A 23,110-nucleotide genomic window follows, 5' to 3' on the forward strand; every position below is an offset into this window, starting at 1 on the left:
CTCTCCAGGAAATAATGCATTATTTATTGGTTCTAAGATATCGGCCAAATTCTCTTATCAGTCCGATAACGATAACAGAAAAATTTACATTTATTGGCCGATATCGATATGGTGGCTGATATATCATGCATCCCTAATACTAAATATTGTTGAAACTAAATTTTTTCTAAAGTTGCTTGCTTTGCAAGATTTGTATTGTAAAAAGTGCTATACAAATAAACTTGAATTGAATTGTGTTCTTAATGACGACTTTTCTAAATATATATCCTATTCTTAAAATAAGAAATATCCCAATATATCGCCTTGCTGACAGTATCGCACTGTATCGCAACATATCGTATCACAATCCCTGTATCGTGATATGTATCGTATCACCAGATTCCTAGCAATACAAAGCCCTAATAGATAGATAGATAGATAGATAGATTGAAGATAGTGATTGAAAGGTGCTCTCTTTTTTTCTCTCTCTCTCTAAATGAAGTGTGTGTGAAGTGCTGAGGCATCAAAAAGCACACTGCTGTGGTAACACAGAGCCGTATCATGAGAATGCTTTCACATATTTGCTAGGATTTATGAGTGTTCACCAGGAACTGTTATTCCTGTCCTTCTTCTGCTCTTCCATTCTTTCATCACTTACACTCTCACAGTTTCTCTCTCACTCTTCTTTTCTTCTCACCGTATTAAACCTGTTGTTAAATTTAGCTCCATTCCTATTCACTGTTAAACCATTCGGGACTAAAAGCAAATGATATCATCAGGTAATGTTTTCAGAACAAAACAGACATGGAAAGAGACCTTTCATTTTAATCATGTCCAAAGAAACAAGCTTTAAGCCTCCATTATGTTTTGAAAGGAAAAAGGAATGACTGTGGTTCTCAGAATAGTTTGTCTCACAGTACCTGAAATGACAAATGTTGTAATTTTTCAGCACAGCATTGGTCTTTCCTCTTACAAACATGATGGCATGCTTCGGTTCAGGCCTTGTGATAAAACTGTGCTCTGTAGTAAAGCTCAGCGTCTGACTCTGAGGCAGATTCCTGTCCCTCAGGTCTTTCTCCAAGCTCTTTTCTTATCGAACCTTCTGCAGACCAGTGGCATGTGATCTCATGTGGCTTTTGCTGTCCCCCGCTATAGCCTTGAATGGCATGCGTTACGTCACCTTTCTCATTTCGAATGGAGAAACGTTAGTTTCGGCACATTGGTTCTGAGAGTTCCTCATGCGTGCCCCCCGCCAGCCGCCTGCTTGCCAGCCATGTTATTGAAATTTAATGATCTAACACTACTAATGAGTGCTGAAATATGCCCTCGCCCCACCGTTCCTTTCTGGATACCGCTGAATTCTTCAAATGTGTTTATTTGAAAGTGTTCTCACTGTGGGGAATATCATGTTCATTTACTGAGATGCAAATTAGCTAATGGGTACGAAGATGAAAAAATCATTGATTGTTTGCAGAAGTATGCATAAGTAACACTTGGCATATATTATTTACTGATTGCCTTCTTTGATTTAATTGCATTTTCAACCTAACAACTACTTCAGTTGTATTAATTATTGGTATTTTATCTTTTTCTCAGTGACATTTTGATATTTACTACTGTTCAAAGGTTTGGGGTTGCTTAGTTTTTTATGTTTTTGAAAGAAGTCTCTGTATCTATTTGATGTAAATATACTTTTTTCTGTGTTTCTATCTGAATATATTTTAAAATGTCACTTGTTTCTGTGATGGCAAAGCTATGACACATAATCCTTCAAATATCATTCTGTGCTGATTGGATGCTCAAGAAACATTTCTTATTACCGATGTTAAAAATAGTTCTGCTAAAAGTGCTGCTTAATGTTTCTTTGGAAACTGATACATTCTTTGATTAAAAGGAAGTTCAAAAGAACAACATTTAAATAATTTGTAACTTATAAAAAAAAATTCTCTCACATTTAATAAATTGAATATGAATATGTCTCTTCCTATTTAAAAAAAAAGCTATAATGTATTTATTTATTAATTGCTAGTTTGATTTAACAGTAAAATATAATGTGAAATGTTTTTTCCATTACCCAGTAACAGTTATACATTAAGACAATATTATTGGGTGATGTGTAACAAAGTGATGGCTGTATTATGAATTTAAAACTGCACATTTAGGGGCCTAAAAAGAGAATATGAATCGACAGACAAACAAACTGTGTTTAATATAGTTGAATGCAGTGTTCATGAGCTAGCTAAATAATTTGAACGGACTGACCATATTTTTATGCCTAAAATGTTTGTCAACAGAGATGCTGCATGTCACAGAGGCCGTAGTGTGACATTGGGTGGCAAAGGCCCACATTACTGCCGCTTCACGAGGTGTGATAGTGCCTTGAGGTTGGTGACCTCTACCAACTATCAGCCCTGCTGAGGAACTGAAGTGCTGGAGGCAACAAGTACACACACACATTTACACAAACAAAATAAATGCAAAGTCACAGTCACTGACACAAGCTGCCACCTCTATTACAATGATGTTTCCTATTATAGAAGCTCCAGTGACACCTCTATGTTTGTGCTGTTTTATGTAGTAAGAGCCAGCGATTGAGTTAAACCCAATTACAAACTCATAATCAGCATGAGATTCAATCCCTCTGCAATTTGAAAACTGAGCCTAGGGAGTGTTTAATATTAATATATTTATGTGCGTCATAAGATTGCTGCTCCTGTGAAAATATGTGTGCATGTGTGTACTCATTGCCCTTGTGAGTTTTGAGCAGTGCAGATGATATGTGTCACTGCTGAGGACTGTGTCTTGTGCCTTTGAATGGAGGTTAATGTCTCATTTCACAGGCTACGCCTCAGGGCTCGCAGCTGACAACAAAATCTCTGGTGGTTTGTGTGTGTATGTGTATGTATGCATATGACTGGACTTGCATGTTTTGAGTATAGCCAGGCTGGTTGGGTTCCATGTCCTTGTTTGAGCTGAGAAAGACTTTACATCACTGCCACACTGCTATTACACATATGGACCACTCAACCCTCAAATGGGATTCCCAGTTCTACACGCTCTGTAATATACTACAGTGTAAAGGCTCAAGGCGGTTTGTGGCTGAACCTGGGAAAGTTTAGCTATATGAATATCCTTATTAGTGGTTTATATGTGTCAGTTTTGGTTATATAGCTATTTGGAGCATAAAAAACATCCAAATCCAATACTTCTCTGTTGTATACAAAAAATGGTATACTAAAAGTGTATGACCATAACAACATGGCGGATATAGTACATCCTAACTTTTTCAAAGGTTTCCAAGTAAGTTCAAAATTCAAATGTAGCACCCACTTACACATGAGTTCGGACACGCCAACAGTTGTTAAACTGGGGTAATTTTGCTTGTTAAGCTGGGCTGGGAGTGAACTAATCACTGGATTTGTGAAGATTTTTCAGTTCAGTTGCATCAAAGGTCTCATGTCTTTCAAAGAAACTTAAGAGTTTTGTTTGAGGCAAGTATCAAGTTAACTAAAGCATGAGACACTTTTTTGTTTTTGATTTAATTTTGTAAAATAATCAATACGTCCCTGTTGAAAAAAGTACCTAATCTGGTTTACTTGTCACTACTCTTGGTTAGGTTGGTGTGTTGGCTGATTTTAAAGTGAAAAGTGAAAGTGACGTGACATACAGCCAAGTATGGTTACTAGTGTTGGGAATCGTCAGAAATGTTATGGTTCCACCTAACGGTTCCGCTTACGATTCCGGTTAACCCCCTGGAGTCGATTAACGCGTATATGCGTTGAAAGTCAGCTTAGATTTTTCCTAATAAACTGTTTAACTGCACTCGCAAGTGGATATTAAATTATTTTGTGGGTTAATTAAATATATTCTAAGTAAACTACAAACATAAAATTATATAGATTTATTTTGTCCTCACATTCTTTCTTGTAACTCCTCCCTCTCAGTGACACCTGACTGAAAGGCTCATTATGCAGCTCATTATGCGGGCCTATGTCTTCTCAGGTGTAAATCACAATAATATTCATGATAGTTGACGCCCACTCGCATATGACTTTTACCAACAAAAAGTGTCTTAGAAAATTAAAATCAATATATTGTTTTCTGTGAGTGAGTAAACAAGATGATTTTCACATAATTTAGAAAGAAAAATTCTAGGCTACAAACTCGACCCGGGAAGACCCGGGAACCAATGTTCTTTATGTGTTTTATGGACTTATTCAAGTGATTTAACATTTGTAGTTTTCACTAACTGTGCATAAATTCTTTTTTCTGAAAAACACAATAATGTACATACATGCTGCTCACATATCATTCTAGCCCAGTTTGTGCTGATTACAGCGAGATTAGATTTAAGCCATTTAGATGTTTATAAGAAACTGAAAAAAGCACAAATGTCAGGGCATGACAAAACTTCTCCTCAACATATATTACAGTCTACAAATTTTCAGGTTCCGATTCCGGTTCTATTTAAATGAACTTTTATTATGTATTTTTACTATTTTACCTTCATTGAATGTAGTGTTGCTGGAAGGCAGTAAAGTAATGTTGAGTAATGCTAGTCCATCAATCAGCATGGGCTTCAAAGTTTATGTTTTTACACTATCAATAACATTTTGCTTTTCAAGCAGGAATAAGCTGGTTGGCCAAATAGTCTATTGAGGGCTGAGACACTTGTTCATTTCACTAAAATAACTATAAACTGTTATACTTATAACCATGTATACAGACTCTCCATAAAGCCACTATTTTACAAATAATAATTCAGTGTGATGGTGTGATCCAATGAGCGGTTTCCACATTTTTAAACATTTAAAATGCATGAAAATAAATATTTTCTATCACTTTGTTTATCACTATTGAAATGGCCTGTACATTAAATCATCTATCCCTCATATTTACATAACAATAGCAGTCTATTTATTTAGTGGTCCAAGTTGAAGTCAGTATGTATATTAATGACAATATGGGACAAATATAGTGTAATTTCGTGGCGACAGGTGCTGTGCGCTGCCGGTACATGTACAGTCAGACAAAACGACGTGCACAGCTATCAAAGAGGCGAGTGCGCATACAGTCATGGGAAACATTTTCGGCAGTTAAAGACACTATGCACCACGGTGAGTCTGTGGAGTGCGTGTCATTCGAAACAATGTTTGGAACACACCACAAAAACGAGACGGAAATACTCTGAACAACGAACCAATCAGTCGACTTTCTGCCTAAAAGGATTAGTTCACTTAAGAATAAAAATGTCCTGATCCTTTACTCACCCCCATATCATTCACGATGTTCACGTCTTTCTTTCTTCAGTCAAATAAAAATGAAGGTTTTTGAGGAAAACCTTCCAGGATTTTTCTCTGTATAGTGGACTTCAACGAGGACCAACAGTCCAAATTGCATTTTCAATCCAGCTTCAGCGATCCCATCCAAGGAATAAGGGCCTTTTCTAGCGAAACGATCTGTCATCTCACATCTCAGAGCTAGAGCAAGGCAAACATTTGTTATTAATTGTTTTTTTAATGATAAATTGTTTCGCTAGAAAAGACCTTATTACCTGTTAAATAACATGTTGTGTGCAATATAATCTAACATTACTCTTGGCTGGGATCATGTAGAGTATATCCTGAACCTTTAAAAACACCAGTTTATGCTGGTTTTTAGCACTTTTTCAGTGGCATTTTTATTTTTGGATGGACAGAAATTCTGATTACAAAGTCTATGCAAATTTTCAATGGTTTCTTAAAAGTTTTCAACACAGACCAGCACTGAAACATAACCAGTGATGGGATGATTTTGTCAGTCAAACATACTTTACCTGTCTAAGAATAATAAAAAAGTGCATGTAAACTAGTGTCTCAAACTTAAAGAACAGTTTTCTTTAGATAAATATATTCTGCTACATCAGATCCGAGCGCAGAGTTTGTCGTGAGTGTGTGAGGGCGTGTGCTGCCACCCTGCTCACACTGAGGAGAGCAGAACAGAGCTGCAGTTGGGTTTAGCACTGATTGCCCGAGTGATATATTTGCTGCATACACACACCAGACTTTCATTTGGACCTTATCTGTCCTGAGTGTTTCATCAGCTCAGAGAGAGAGAGAGAGAGAGAGAGAGAGAGATGGGGAAGGAAGAGGACATTAAAATATGTCCATAGGCAAAAATCACTCCAGGCTCTTAGCTGGGCTGAACAGTATGTGATTAGAGCTGCATGGGGAAATGATGCAGTGGCTGAATTTTCCTCTCATCGAGTTCCCTCAGTGGGGTACATAACCCTCTACGTCTGTCCCTCCCACTCTTTCTCTCATTTTCTTCCACCCTCCCTCCATCCTCTTTCTTTCTCTCCTTGGCGCAGTGCAGTCAGCACATTGCATTACCTGTTCCAAAGCCACCGGCCCGTCCCGCTCAGGGGAAAACCCTCCATTCCACCTCCACATATAGGGGGCTGCCTTGGGCAGTGTGCCCACTGCATATATGAGGGTTTTAAAACTGCAGTATGTGTGTGTGTGTGTGTGTGTGTTTGCAGCCCCAGCAAATATTTGCCTTTGCACTATGAGTTTCGCCTGAGTCCATTTGTTCAGCTTATCAGGATGTCCTCTGGTGAGAGAGCATTGTGTTGCAGTCATTGTTCATTGGGTTCAATAACAGTTCCAATGCTGATGAACAGGAGAATAGATTCCACCACACGCTTTTAGGACTTTGTGTTTGTTTGAATGTGCACTGTTAATAAGCTCAGTATCTTAGTCAGATGTTTCCCAACCACAGCTACAGGAACCAGCTTGTCCAACTGAATGAGTAGCGTGAGACTCCACAAAATGTTATGTCATGAGAAAGTTTGATTGTATGGCTGTGTTTTGTATTGAGCCGTCTTAGCACAATTCTGACCACAAGTTTTCACATGGTAATGATAATATTATAGGACATACATATATAAGTTGTTTAAAAACCTAATGATTTTTGGGCATTTGGACATGTTCCAATATTAGCTGTTTAAAAATTTGTTAGCTGCCTACTTAGACACATTTCAACATTTGCTGTGTTTCAAAATCTACTGAGATACCCATTTAAACAGAATTAATTGGCACACTGTAACATTTTCTTGCCTTTATTGGACATTCAAATCTTTTTAAACACTAGCTGTTAATCAACAACAACAACAAAAACCATCCAACTTTGTATTTTGTTGCATACTTGTGTATGGCAGTCTAAACATTGCTGTCTAAACCAGGCCCGGTTCTATGGGGGTTCTAGAGAGTGCTAACAAAATCAATAGCTCCCACAGGTAAAGGTTTAAAAATGGCATTTCATTGCAGATTTGGCAAACTATCCAGTGCTTTATGGTTTACGCCAATCACAGACATATCTGTTACTTTCTTAAAAGCCACAGCCAATCAGGGGCATTACAGCTAGAATCCACTCATGGCTCAGATCACTAGAGTTTTTGTTTAGGTTAGGGTTAGGGTTAGGGTTAGGGGATTGTGGATTGTGTTTATCTCCCAGCATTAATTATCTCGTTATAACAAAGAGTAGATGCAATGTAAATACGATATTCATTGTGCCGTGTAGAGAACTTCATTGATTATAATGTAACTTGTTTGTATTTGCTCTTGCCTACATAACATTTTTAGGTATATTGAAATATTTGTTATGGCATGACTATTTAGACAGCATTAGTGAAATGTTATCTTATGAAAATGAACCATGTTTTTTGCATTTGTATAACCACAGTTTTACTACACCATGGCAAATTTTTGATTGTGGTTTAACTATAAAAACCTTTTTTTTTTGTAGTAAAACCATGGTTCATAAGGGTTATTACAGGAATGCTGCCGTATTTTCTTCTGATCTACATAGCTAGAGTGCATTTTTGGCTATAATGTACAAAAATGCTTTTTAAGGAGCAGGCGAGTCGCTCAGTTTCGAAACACAGCCTGTGTGTTTGTTTATTGATTTCTCGTAAGAGACTCTGTGATTGGTTGTATTGCAGTGTAATGTTTTTACAGTACAGTATGTCAGCCCTCTTCTCTCGACGTGTGTATTCTCTCCACAGTGAGCGGGCGGGCTGACGAAAGCTGTTATGTGCTGTGGCGTATTTTAGTTGCATCAGTTTCTCGTCCTTACTTTGGGGTGCTGTTTGTGGTTTCAGAGCATCTTTGCCCAGTTCCAGTTCAGCAGTGAGAAGGTGCTCCCATCGGACGCTCTGCGCAGCGCTCTGGCCAAAACCTTCCAAGACGAGCAGCGCTTCCAGCTGGGCATCATGGACGACGCGGCCGAGTGTTTCGTAAGAGTTTTATTTTATCCCCATTTCACCCCTTTCTTCCACACTTTCTCTGTACAAGCTACTTTCTTTTTTTGCTGACACAATGATCAGCTTTACCTCCTCTCTTTTCATCCCTCTTTCTCTCTCAGGCATTTCCTCCTCTCACCTCTCCTCAACCCTACTTTCGTTTCTCCTCGCGTCCCCTTTGCCAGTTCTTTTTCTGCTCCTCTCTTGGATTTTGTCAACCTTGATCTCAGATTCCAGAGATGTTAGGTGTTGAATTTAAAGCAATGCTGCTTTCGCTCATCCTTGTGTGGTTTGAAGAGTAGTAGAAATGGAAACATGAAGTCTGAGCAGCGTAGGGAAAATAACTCCGGAGGAAAGCAGACAGCTGAAGTTTGACAACTTTTTGTAATATTCAGAAATTACTCCATGCACTGAATAAGACTTTCTGGCAGGACATATTGGCATATCTTTGATAATTATATTTGATTCAAAATGGCTGGCTGATAGGTTTCTTTGAGAATGCGACAAGACTTTAAATAAAACTGTCTTGATGTTGATTCATATTTAACTGTAAAGCAATGCATGGTTTTATTTCCTTCCGTTGTAGGGAGACAGGTTTTTTTGTACTATGTAGTATGATCTTATGTAAATTCTTACTATGTTTATAGAGCTTTCCAACATAGTGGATGTTTTGGCTTAAAAACACACTTTTGACAGTGTCATAAAAAATATCAAATAAATTATCATTTGTCAAAAAAACAACCAATAGATTTCTTCTCAGAACTAACTTTTAGAACAATTCTGAACCATTGTACAGTGACTTTTAACCACCAGGTGAATTTCCCCAAGCAGAAAAGTCAAAGATACTTCATCATAATTTGGAACATTATATTTGTTTTAACGTGAAATGCTTACAAAGGTCTGTATTTCTTTAAAAAAATAAAATTGATATGTGGTGATGCACAAAAAAAAAGCATGTATTTGTAAAGACTTTTCTGTCCAAAAACTTTTTGGGGTTACTGTGTCTTTCTTGGATGAGGCAATTCTAGAATACATTTTGACAAGTTCAGTAAAAATGTTTTTACAAAAAAGTCCATAAAAGACATTGACATTCATCTACTGAAATGCGAGAGAGGCTTAACTACCACTCACAGTTCATTCCAGATTAGTGTGGGACTAGCATGTGGCTAAAATAGCAACTTAATAATCAAAAACCAGTGAAGATACATAGTACACACATACTGCATGAAATACTCCATTTTAATTAGATCAAACTACTTTGAAGTGCTGAATAAAACATCTTAATTGGTCGTTTTTACTGAGCTTGTCACAACGCATTCTAGGATTACCTCATCCAAGAAGGATAAAGTGATCTCAAAAAGTTTCTATTCATTCTCAAGGCTTTTTTCTTATGTTTTTAGTTTTATTGACTTCGTCAAACTTAATATTTTTCATTAAAATTTGTTTATGTATTTTAAAGCAGCCAAATCTATTTTAAAATGTTTTCCCATGTTAAGTTTCTCAGCACGTTCTAGTGTTACTAAAGGTTTTAAGTATTATAATAGGTTTATAATAAACCATGTATCAAAAACTAAAATTACATTTGGCTATTTTGATTTCATTAAGTTTGAGTTTTTTTCCAGTTATGTAAATTATTATTTCAGTTAACAGTTCAGAAAAAAATAGTTTTATTTAGTTTTGTTTTAGTTTTTATTACCAGTAATAAGATATTTTTCTTATGTTCAGGAACTGCTAGATGGATTACAATAATATGCACAATTTAGACCAATAAAAGTAAAAAATGGCTGATATTGAATCTAAGAACACATTGTTTTTGCCTATGTAGACGGTAGACTACACTCATTGGAGTTGTTTTTAAGTGGATATTTAGATTTATGGCCGTAGGCGTCATGGGCTTTACAGGCATATGGCAGCAGGAGTTGGCAGGTATATATACTGGTCCTGCTGTTGCTTTAAATGAGCTCGGATAGGATCATTAAGCATGTGGAAGCTTTCTATAAGATCTTCCTGTACTCCTCAACCAACTCCTCTAATCCCCAGACCTGATTATTCGGCCTGGACCTGATTAAGGACCATGGATTGTGTTTATCTCACATTTATGTCCTTAAAGGACACACTGCGTGAGCATCAATACGGATAATTGCTTTTAAGCAAATAAGCAATTGAACGATCATTCACGGGCGAGCGGCTGAGCTGTCCAATCAAGATAGCTCGCCGAGAGACCCTGTGATTGGCTCCATCCTAAATACCCATTTATATGCAGCTAGTACTGTCTATGTCAGGGCTTTTCTGCCATAGATCTGTGAATGCAGCTGTGCTTACTCATAAGGTCACAAAAGACAGCATCATCAAAGTGTTATTTAGTTCAATTAGCACCTCGTCTGCAGTTCGGAAACAAAGGTCTGTTTTTGTCGTGGGCTCATTATTTTTAGCTGAGGATCTGTTGAATGGAGCTGCCATGATTTCTCCCATTTGTTTGACTGCCGCATTTGCAAGGCAGACGCAGGCATGGGGCCAAAGCGCTTGGCGCGCCATCCGTCTTTTAGACGCGACCCCTCTCCTCACGTGCACCAGACGACAGGCAGTACATTAGCGAAATGCCAACTCTTCATTTCTGCCTCGCTCCTCTGCACATCTGCACTCCTGCATAAATAGCTTCATCATTATCTGAGCGGGAAATGAAATGCTCCATACACTAATGATTTGTTGTGTGATACTCAATGAGAAGTGTCTAGCGGAGGGTGTGAGATGTGATGTTTTCCAGAGTGAAAAATTAGGTTGAATGCAGTGTGTGAAGAGTCTATTTACAAGCTCAGTGAACTCAGTGTTATTAGTGTTGGGGAGTAGATAACTAGTACTTGTGGTACTAACTTACCTATATATTTTTTAGTTGTTTGATTAACTCTTTCAAGTCCTCTGGAAAACTTTAATTTTTTTTTTTTTGCTAAGAGAAGTATAACATAATGCTGTTTTGCTTATTTTATTTTATTTTTTATAATATTGCACACAAAGCTTTCAAGCCAGGGGTATAATAAAAAAAATCCTAAATATCTTAATCTTAAAATGTATATTTCGAACCTCACAAACCTTTCCAAGATGACAACGCAAGATTAATGCACATTTTTTTCAGTAGCATTGCTAACCTAAAATTGTTTAAAAATGTTTATTGGAATAAAGCTTGAATAAAATAAAAATACATTTTTCATCCTAATATTGGATGAAAAATTTAAAAACGGGGCTTGGCAACTGAAAATAATTTTCAGTTAAAGGGAAAATTAATTACTATTAAAATCTGTTAAAAATGAAATATAAAAACATAGCTACTTTAAAATATTATTAAATACTATAATACAATATAAATAAAACTAAAATAACTTTTCAGTAGTTTTAAAATTGTTATATGTAAAAAAATTGTACTTCAAAAGAATACAGTATGTGTATATTTTCAGGAAAAAAGTTGTTAGCTCTTAAATTATTTTGTTTACAGCTGTTATTTAATGCTGTTAGACAGACAGACAGAGAGGTAGATAGATAGATAGATAGATAGATAGATAGATAGATAGATAGATAGATAGATAGATAGATAGATAGATAGATAGATAGATAGATAGATAGATAGATAGATAGATAGATAGATAGATATTTCACCAAAATGCACACAATCATATCTCATAATAATTCAGTCCCTCAACATACATTGAATTAAGTTTCATATTCAACTTTAGGATTGCCTAATGCACAAAGGGATGATAGGATGCCTATTTCCCTATAAATTAGTTTTTAAGTTTTATTAGTTATATCTAGTATACATATTTTGTAAATGTAATGCTGTCACCTTTAATATTTCTGTACCTGGTAAACTGTGCTCTAATTTCAGAAGTAAATTATATTATTTAATAGCACTATATAAAACAATTTTGTTGCCTTAGATTTAATGAAGCTGCAGTTCCTTAATAATTGTATAGTGTAGCTTGTTTTTCATATTTGCAGCCTGACTGTAGTTTAAAACGGAGTAGTAGCATGTAGCTTGGGGAGCTTTGGTTTAAAGTAGTTTCTCCAGCAATGGTAGTTGTAGAAGTGTTGCAAATGTGGTCCGCGGCTGTTAGTGAGATGAAAGGAAGGGAACTAGAGATTTGATATATGGTCTTATTCACCTCTCTCACTTTCTCTCCCACTCCCTCATTCACCATGTATTCCGTTGTCAGGAGCTTGGAGTGTGATCGATTGATTTTAAATTTGTTCAGCCAGGGAATCAAAAGGACTCTTATGAAAAATAGATGTGTTGTTCTCACTTGATCGGATTAACGTGAAGTGAATGCTGACAGAGAAAAATGAATATAAGAGCTGGACCACACAAGTCACTCGATCTGACACACATACACAAACACCCGTTCAAAGATGCCTCACTGTTTAAATGCTGCAGAAAAAGCCAGAGTGCTGTATTCAAATGGAGCTAAACATCTTGTTCCAGAATTATTAATCAGAGCCAAATCAAAGGAAAGCCAATGCGCTCACACACCGACTCACATTTACTAGAAAAGATCCAAACTGTCTGTGTTGGTTTTCTCCAGGAGAACCTTCTGATGCGGATCCACTTCCACATCTCGGATGAGACCAAGGAGGACATCTGCACAGCCAAGCACTGTATCCCACATCAGAAGTTTGCCATGACACTTTTCGAACAGGTTGGTGGGGAATATTATCTGGGTTTTTTTTAGGGCATTTTGTGTGGTGCCTAATATGTATTCTAATTGTGTTTACTTTCTCTTCCAGTGTGTTTGTAATAATTGTGGAGCCACATCGGATCCTCTCCCCTTCATTCAGATGGTGCACTACATCTCCACCACCTCTCTCTGGTAAGTGGAGGACCACGTTTTCATATCTTCCATTTATCTTCCAGTACATATGGTTTTGCTCATAGAGACTAGAAAATTAGCTCTGTTTGGAAACTTTGTGAGATGACTTGATGCTTGCTGCCTACATAAACAGCTGCTTTCTAAGTCAGCATCCTAAAATTATAATAGAATTGATAGATTTGAAATTCTCTCCATAGATTGCAACTCCACTTAAATATAATTTTTGAGTGCGTTTATTGTTAACATGTTTGCTAAACTAAGAATACAATACTCTAATATGCATAAATATAGACTTCCATCCAAAAGTTTGGGGTCAGTCTTTTGTGAAATGTTTTTTCAAGAAGGATGCATTAAATTGAGCAGTAATAACAATTATAATATTACAAAATATTTCAGTTTCAAATAAATGCTGTTTGTTTTTGTTTTTGTTTTTTACATTCTTTTGATTAAAGAATCTTGGAAAAGATGGCACAGAAGCACATCTGTTTTCGATATTGATAATGATGAGAAACGTTTCTTGAGCACCAAAACAGCATATTAGAAATTATTTCTTAAGGATCACGTGGCAGTGAACACTGTTTTAACAATTTTAACAAGTTATTTTAAATTGTAATAATATTTCTCAATAATCCTGTTTTCACAAACAAGTTTTTAGCAAATAATTACAGACTTGGACTTTTTTCTCAAAACATTACAAAAACTTACGGACCCAAAACTTTTGAACGGTATATTTAGCAGTGGTGTCAAAAGTACTGGCATTCATTACTCAAGTAGAAGTATAGATACTAGGGTTTAAAAAGACTTTTGTAGAAGTTGAAGTATCAACTCAAGCTTTTTACTCAAGTAAAAGTGTAAAAGTACTGGTTTAAAAAACTACTTAAAGTATAAAAGTAAAAGTAATGTAAGGGGAAAAAAATGCCATTAAGAACAAAAGCTTAGGCCGCACCACAGGGGCCTATTGTGTACTACCCCACCTCCTCAAAAAACATTTTTCTAAAGGCCATATGCCATAATGACTATAATGTTATATTAAAATGTTCATGTTGAAAAATTTGGGATGCACTAGGCTTCCTGTTTCAGCCGCATATATGAAAATACAAAAATGGTGTGCACATCCCAAACATCCAATTAGGACATAGGTGCAAGACAACTAAATGATATAGACAAATAAAGAAGTGAAGTCTGAACACTGAAAACTACTGCTCCAGAGGAATTTAATCAAGCAACGTTTCGACCTTCAGGTCTTCCTCAGCCGCATATATGCCCATTTAAAATGAACGCACTTTAGTACAATCCAAATACATTAAAGGACTAGAGATATGATGACTAGTTGCCAATAAGTATTGTTATGGTGCAAAAAGTCAAACTTCAGAGGCTTGTCATCAATAACTTTTAATGGAATGTAAATGTACATCCAAGATTAGCTGCAGGAATCTGCGAGGGCGATGGACAAAAACATTGGTGGAGGCTTAATAACAATTACACTTGTATGGTTGTCTATTTACAGTAAACATTATAGTGCTGTCAAAATGAATGATTAATCCAAGTGATTAATCAAAAACTAAAACTGAAAAAGAAATCATAATCCTGATACTTTCTTGATTGATAGCTTCTTGTATTTGGTACGTACGTCTGCTATGTCCAGTGTTGGGGGGTAACGAGTTACAAAGTTGGTATAGCCTACTTATCACAACTTTGTCAATCGCATCGTCAATCGAAAACGCTAAATTATTCAAACGTCTCGCTACCAAACTACCTACAGTAGCTTAATTTGTGGAGGACGAAGAAAAAGCACTCATTTGGTAAATGAGCCAGTGAGAAATAATAACTTTTAAGTAGGGTCCAGTGCCTTTTCAATACTTTTAAAACGGTACCGGCTCCTAAACGGTGCCTGAACCGATACTTTAAAAAAAAGAACCACAAAAAAACTATGGATAACTTTAAAGAACATTACAAATATTTTAAATAAATCCATAGCTTGTTGTGCAAGTTGTGCTTCCCTTAATCTAAGCCTAATAAATGTATTTCACAATCTGGGTCATTATTTAATACAAAACCACACATAATGTTTCTACTGTATCTCTGTCACTCAGATATTTAGTTAAGATGAGTGCTGTCTGTCACTGTCTTAAATCAGTTCTGTGAATTACTGTATGGTCATTCTTTATAAAGTAGCAACAATGTCGTTTTTAAAATACAGTACTGTGCAAAAGTCTTATGGAAAAATGAGTATTTTCTCCCCAAAAAGGGTTTTAAGCCAGTTATTTATATCTTTTGCTGTAGTGTGTCAGTTGGAAATATCAGTTTGCCATTAATTTTAATAATAATCTAGTGCAATTTTGAATGCACAAGCAGTCTGACAACGGCAAAATTAATGTTTGGAAATGTAAACTGATATTTTATACTGACACACTACAGCAAAATATATAAATAACTGTCCGAACACCATTCTTTTAAGTGAAAATACTAAAGTGTCTAAGACTTTTGCACAGTAGTGTATGTATAAAGTCCGTATGATTAAATTAAGTATATTTAAGTAAGTGTAATTAAAGTATGTGTTCGTTCATATGTGTTAAGGGCTAGATTTTCGCTGGAGGAAACGGCTGTGGTGTGATGAGCGAAAACTTTACAGATGAGAAACCGACTGCTACCTCGTGACCTTTTGTAAACTGTATTTATGACAAAGAACTGCACAGATATGGATATTCTAACAATCTATCGATAAACACACACCTTGTGTCCTCTGTTTGTTTAAGTGCGCATGCGCTGCTCCGTTCGCGGTCTGCGCCTCTGCGGATTGAAGAGCGCGCTGAAAGACGGGAGGAGACGGTCTGACGCTGGTTTCATGTGAAATTTAAGCGGACTGACTCTGAGGCGATCGGATACCGTTTCCATACCCAACCCTACTTTTAAGAAATATATTTTTTGATAAACGAACCCAAAACTGTCTATGTCCTGGCTGGACTGTGATGTGATTTGTGTCACATGCAGGTGCGATGGATCGCGTACAGACCAATAGGGTGTAGGAATGGTATATGTTTATACTTCTCATCCAACCACAATCAAATTCACTCCATCCGGATGGCGCGATTTATCTGGATAGGTTTTTTTTTTTTTTTTTAATTAATGATGACAAGCCGGAATGTAAACAAGCCGAAATGAAATAGCAGTAACGAAGCTATTTTTAAAATGTAAGGAGTAGAAAGTACAGATACTTGCCTGAAAATGTAAGGAGTAGAAGTAAAAAGTCGGCTGAAAAATAATCACTCAAGTAAAGTATAGATACCCCAAATTTCTACTTAAGTACAGTAACGAAGTATTTGTACTTCGTTACTTGACACCTCTGATATTTAGTGCTTGAAAATAATTAGGTGTGTCCCGATTTGCATACTTGTGCATTACTCTATGCCATTTTGTAGTGTAAGTAGTGCAAGTAGTGCAAGTAGTGTGTTAACACAGAAAATTGCACTTTTTTAATGATGTACTTAAAAAAAAATTAAGTATAGAATATTGGAACTTTCATGCAAACTCAGATTATGAATGACAAAATAACCTTTTATAATTCATACACTACACTGTTGACTACATAGTGCATAAGAACATAGTGAATAAGTGTATAGTGTGTCATTTGGGACGTAAGTAGTGTGAAAAAAGCACTTAAGGGCCAGTTTTACTAACAGCTTTCGCCAGCACAAACCGTCTTTTGTCCGTCTGTCTTTTTTAAATAATACTGTTAGGTTTTATGAAGATTTAGTGCTGAAAAGGTGTGGACAGTTATTTTTGCATCTGACCTTATTGAATATGCATTTCTAGAAGTTTCCCTTTCAGACACAAAAAATATGGGAGGAGAGTATTCAAATGAATCACGCGACACGATTGTCTAATGTTTGCGGTCGTCAAATTAGGAGTCATGCAATACCAAGTCTATATTAACTTCTTGCTAACCTTCATTTTTTGGCCTCCAGTTCTTTTCAACATACTGTGGTTGATTTATTTCTTTATTCTTTATTTGCAACTATTATATGCTAATTTGCGCTGTGCTTGGTATATTGCGTTTGTCGATATGTAAATGAGATGCTACGTCTTTGTTCTTTAATTTACACGTTGTTAGTAAATCACCTGCAGAAATTTCCATGCCCATCGGCACTCATTTGGAATTGCACTCTTGCACTAATTTGCCCTGTTTAGTAAAACTGGCCCTAGTTGTCTTACTCGAGAGCTCAGTGACCATAGCACCCAGTCAAGTGTTGATTTTTTATTTACCCTGTCAAATGTTGAACCATTTGGCCATACTAATGCCAACCGTTATGTCTTGCCCTTCACTGTTTTGGCTCAGTTTGCCTTGTGCTGCAAAAATGATGGATACTCTTGTGGTTGAGGGTGATCTATTGGGACTTAGTGGGGTGTGCGACCGTGTGTACGCCGTTTAGTTGTGGAAAACAGCCGATTGTGGCTCCTGTCACTTTGATGTTGAGTGAGGGTTTCGATTTACACATCAGACTGGGAACTGAAGGTAACTTCCACAGTGTTTATCGGGTAAGTGAACCACCAGCTCCAACTGAATGCAGAAACCGACCTGCGGGGCTGGAATGAGGCTCTATATCATGGGTTATTAGCTGTCATCGTACATATCAGACCCGTGAGAGCCATCTGCTAGAGCTATGTACAGGAAATTTACCCTCCACAAACCTCTCCCTCATGTCCTATTCTCCCACTCCAGTGTATAGATTGTTACACACGTGCAACCTTCATCTGCCATATTTTACGTCTTTTTCTCTCTTTATCCATCCCTATGTTCAAACATATAAATCACACGTATACTGTATGCACACATATCTGCATACTCTTACTGCCTCCTGAAAATGTTCCTACCTGCTGTTTTTCATTCTGAGGGATCCTTGACCCATCTGATGTTTAGACCATGGTAATTACATTTGTCCAATGAGCACTGAGGACACAGATAGGACATTACCCATCACTCCCCATGGAACCTTGTCCCCGGCCCCTTCATTATGCCCACTGTTTAAGACATCAGAAAAAAAATCTGTATCAGCATTAGGGCCATCTGAGGTTCCCACATGATTCAGAATTTTGCTTTTTTGATTTACTATACATTAATAAATAATAGAATAGTTTAACTGCCCACTAAGGCCCTGATTTAATAAGATCTTAAATAAAGGCTACTAATGTGCCATCTGCCAAACTTTATGTGTATTAAGTTAGGGCATTATTTTTGTAATAATAATTGCACATACTGTAAAGTCTGTGAATTGCACTTAATAGGATGAAAATTCATCTTAAATGCATGTTTACTTTTTTCATGTATTAATTATTTATATCTTACTTTTAAGTTTGAATGTATTTTTACACAAACAAACAAGCTTTTATCATCTTTATTTTGTGTTTTATTGTATGACCTTGTCCAGGAAGGTAAGTGTTTTCATTTGATACAAGCATTTTTTTTTTTACATGAAACCTTAAAAAGTGGATGTTAACACCCCCCCCCCCCCCCCCCCAAAAAAAAGGACCCAAGGATCTGTTGTGACAGGCTGAAGAAAAACATAGATTTAGACTTTGCATATTGATTTCTGTATTAGATATGAATGCAACCGTTCTCTTTCTTTGAAAATGGATAATGGAAGCTCATGCGCAGATATTTCACTTTAAATTGCTGGATACATATTAACCTTTACCATTTCACACACAGCTTGCTGACTTTGCATTGCACATGTACATAAAAACATGCAGTCTCTCTCCTCTCTTACGCTCACACACACTCTACAGTAAATTGTGTGCTTTGCCACGTGGCCGTGTGGCAGTAAATGATAGTACAGTGTGTTCCTTCACTCCTGGATGCGTGTACCCCATGTACAGCCTTGAATCCTCACACAACGGTTTTCATATGAACACACACATTCTCTAACTCACTCCAGAAAACAAAGACTACGCAATATGCTCAAAATCCTAACTCAGTGTTTTTCATCCAGAAACAAAGCTGCTAAACTAAGCTCGCACATACCATAAAAAAACAATAGAACTCATAGCATTTATTTATTTCTCTCTTTTGTGAAACAGAGGCTTACATTTATCATTCTGAAAGAACCGATTTACAATCCTACACTATAAACTACACATCTACCTACGCATGGCACATTTGGGATTCTAATGAAATACACATCCAAATGAAATGTGTGTTAAACTTATCAAATACATAATTTTATTCAAGGTTTGTTTATTCAGTTGTTTGCCAGGTCGCATTTACATATAACTCTATTGCAGTGCAAATTACACCATACTTTTTGTTCTTCCATGAGCATAAATAGATAACTAATTAAATAGAAGCCTGAATAAATAAAGCTTTAATGCCAAACAACAGTGCAGCTTTTTTAATAGTTATATAAACACACCTATAATGTAGTGGTTTTGACACCAGAATCGATCAGAAATTCATAAATCGACAATTTTTGTGCAAATCGTTCGCATTACCATCATACTGTATACTGTAGATTATATAGATCAATGGATATGCAGGAAACATGCCAGAAAGGAAAAAAGATGATGCCATCCACCCTCTTAACATCATTATTAATGTGTTGAATATCATGAGTGATGAGTAACACTGAATGTTAAACAATGTGAAGTGTGATTCAAGGTCAAAGTGGCTTTTTCAGTACATTAACTGTTTAATTGCAAAAAGAGCAGTGCGTTTAACATGAAAAAGTTTTTTTTTTCTCAGTATGACAATCATTTTCAAGGAAAGCACACTGAATAATGCTGAAAGTAAGACAGCGAGAGAAAGGGTAGACCTGTCTGCCTGATGTAAATTAGTGTCTGCATATAGGTTGTATTTAGCCCTCAAGGGTCTGTCTCGGCACATTTCCTCCGTGCAGACATGCTGACAGACGCTTCATGTGTGCAGATATGCTGCATGTCAAATGGATGCTATCACGCTTAGCTTAAGGAAACATTAGCCAGTAAAGTATGCTGATTTCTGCACAGGCCTGCGGCTTCTGTCCTGATGGAGACCATGTGGAGATGGAACAGAGAATGAGTGCCGCTACATTAGTTTCTGATGTCTTCTAGGGAATAGTGATCTATGGACGATATATAACATCTGCGTTGAAAAAATTGAAGACGATTTAACACTGAGCTGTATTAAACTTTTAATTATGGTTCAACATTATTGTATGTAGAGTTGTGTGTGTATTTCCTGTCAGTGGTGTTTACACTGGTGCTTGAGGACACTTCTGTCTCTTATTCCCTCTGCTGCAGTAACCAAGCTGTGCGAATGCTGGAATGTAAGGAGAAGCCCACGCCTGACATGTTTGGAGAGCTTCTCCGTAATGCCAGCACCATGGGTGACCTGCGAAACTGTCCGGTGAGTACATGCACGTCTTTGTCTAACTTAGTGTTTTTCATGCTTAACATCTCATTAAAATTCCTACAAATCAGTGTCTGATGCTTGAGAAGGAGGCTACAACTTTATGACTGTAGTGACTCTGAAATTAATTTTAAATATTGAATACATTTTTTTTATATATTAAATAAAATAGATTTGTTTTGTGAGAATAACGACACTGTGAAACAAGCTTACAGTATGGAGGACTAGGAGTAACACTTAAAATAAAATAAATGTCTTTGATGCTTTTCTTTGTTGTTTTGTCAAATGCTTTTCTTTATCCAATTCTAAGTTAAGTTAAAAAAAAGAAAAGAAAAAAGTAGTTTGACGGTTCTTTTGTTGGGGTAACCAGTTAAAAAATACAATTTAAATTGCATAATTATTTGTTTTACTATTTTGATGTATTTAATTGCATTTTAAAACATTAAATAAATAAACAATTTTAAATATGTCAATTTATTTGTCAGTTTGTAAGTGACTATATTAGTTTATTTCAATCTTATGATGAATTAATGTGAATTGATAAATTCATATTTTTTACCTTCATTTTAAAAGTGTCACTCCTAGTCCTCCACACATGTCGGATGTCTGGGGCAACGCTGAAAATTACAGTTTAGCTGATTGATTCGGCCATTCAGGATCAAGTATTCCATAAAGTGTGTAATATTGTCCTTTTTAAAATAATAGCCTAATTTTCACCATCCAGTCAAATCCCATTGGATAACATTTTTTCATATCTTCAATAGTCTGTCACTTAGTTGGATTTTAATTTTGGCCGTTAACTTGATCTTCATGGAAGTGGTTTAAAACAAACCCTTTTTCAAGCCACCCAGATACTAATATAATATCTGCTGTTCACGTGTGGAAGCATAAAGACCGTCTGTTCTTTGCCCAAGAGAGTGTTTTGTTTTTCAGACGACAGAAACCCCAACACACACACACACACACACACACACACAGTCCTACCCTATTACACACCAGCTGCCGATCAGCTCTTACCACACACTGTGCACCCTCACCCCGCCATAGGGGGCGGATGATTTCATCAACCCAGACACGCTCCAACATCATTCAGCGTGCTTAGGGAGAAACCCATGTCAGCAATATACAGTCTGCTCCGTACCAAATCAGTGAAATTAGTACAATTCAGTCGAGCTGAAATCCATGCTTTCATTTCCAGTGATTTTCCATTTGTCGATTCCCTGAAATGGCTTTATTGAAATGCAGCTGAGATCGGTAGCCTGTAACGTCACTGCTCTTTAGAAGCTTAGTCGTATGGCCCTGAAAGCATGTGTTTGTCTGGATTCCCAGCGCTTGGCAGGACAGAGTGCAGAGCTGAGGCTGACAATGATCTCTAATGGGACACTGTGTGTCTGTCCCAAAGCTCAGCAGTGCTGCCGCTGCTGGCTGTTCATTGGCTGCCTCGCTTGTGTGTGTTTGTCTGTGATGGAGCGACTGAGCCGGAGAGAGAGAGAGGCTGGTTCTGAGAACTGGGCTCTTTGTCTAATCCCTTCCTGCCCAGGTCTGGTGCCAGCCTGTTTGCCACCCCGCTGCCTGCTCCACAAAGGCAGTGCCCGGCTAGATTTTTGTACATTGAGGGAAGGGGTCATGTTGGCAGTGGTGCTCGTCGCAAGAGCCTGTTTCCGTATACCGCTGCCAAAACGCTCGACGGAGGGCGGTGACTCAAAGAGCACAGCTAGAACATTGGGTGCAGAACATAAGGCCCTGCTGGACCGTGTTGCCCTGTTTGAAGCATTCCTTTTATCTCTCCTTCACCTTTTCTCTCTCTTGCACACACATGCACATGTGATCAAGATGCCCTCTTTTTTGTCTCATCGTTTCAGAGTAACTGTGGCGAGATGTTGCGGATTCGGCGGGTTCTGATGAACTGCCCGGAGATCATCAGCATCGGCCTGGTGTGGGACTCAGATCACTCTGATCTAGCCGAAGACGTCATCCACAGCCTGGGCACGTGCCTGCGGTTGGGTGATGTAAGAGTCTTGCATGCACGGACAGCACACTTTCATTGTTTCTTTTTGTCACCACTTCAGTGCAGTAACCTTGAGCTTCCAGCTCCCTCTCTCTTATGCACAGCTCAGGACAAGAGGAGGAAACACAGTGTACTCTTTGTCACATTCAATATATCTGTGGCCCCACTAGTGTTACAGCGTTCGCACATCAACTTCACAGCAGGGTTGTTTGCCATTAGAATGCAGAACTTGAATTTAAGTGTGTAGAAAATAGAATGAAATTCAAAGAGATTAATATAACAGGTGTTTTCATACACAGCATATGGAGCAATGGCTGCCTTAAATTCAGCTTTTCCATCACAGGATTAAATACATTTTAAAATATATTATCATATATTATAGTTTTACTACGTTTCATCAAATAAATGCAGGCTTGGCAAGAATAAGAGAGTAAATTATAATAAGAAGAATAAACTGTGATTATTATAATATTTGTTGATGTTAATATAATATACACAGGATTACATTTTTATTAATGTTATCAGTCAGTACACTTAGTTTACCAAAATGTTATTATTTATTCCATATATTATGTATTAAATAGATTACATTTTTGATGTGACTG

At 37.0% G+C, this 23,110-nt stretch overlaps 1 protein-coding gene across 1 annotated transcript in view; it reads left to right on the forward strand.

The window, feature by feature from the left end:
* LOC127969197 (inactive ubiquitin carboxyl-terminal hydrolase 54) overlaps positions 1 to 23,110 on the forward strand; it is a 161,490-nt gene that overhangs the window by 44,363 nt on the left and 94,017 nt on the right. Inside the window, exons 4-8 of the mRNA XM_052570998.1 lie at positions 8,120 to 8,254; positions 12,832 to 12,945; positions 13,034 to 13,116; positions 20,389 to 20,494; positions 22,360 to 22,506. Coding sequence (XP_052426958.1) covers positions 8,120 to 8,254; positions 12,832 to 12,945; positions 13,034 to 13,116; positions 20,389 to 20,494; positions 22,360 to 22,506 — 585 coding nt within the window. The remainder of the gene's footprint in view (positions 1 to 8,119; positions 8,255 to 12,831; positions 12,946 to 13,033; positions 13,117 to 20,388; positions 20,495 to 22,359; positions 22,507 to 23,110) is intronic.

Source organism: Carassius gibelio, chromosome B12, assembly GCF_023724105.1.
Source record: "Carassius gibelio isolate Cgi1373 ecotype wild population from Czech Republic chromosome B12, carGib1.2-hapl.c, whole genome shotgun sequence".
Taxonomy (NCBI): Eukaryota; Metazoa; Chordata; class Actinopteri; order Cypriniformes; family Cyprinidae; genus Carassius; species Carassius gibelio.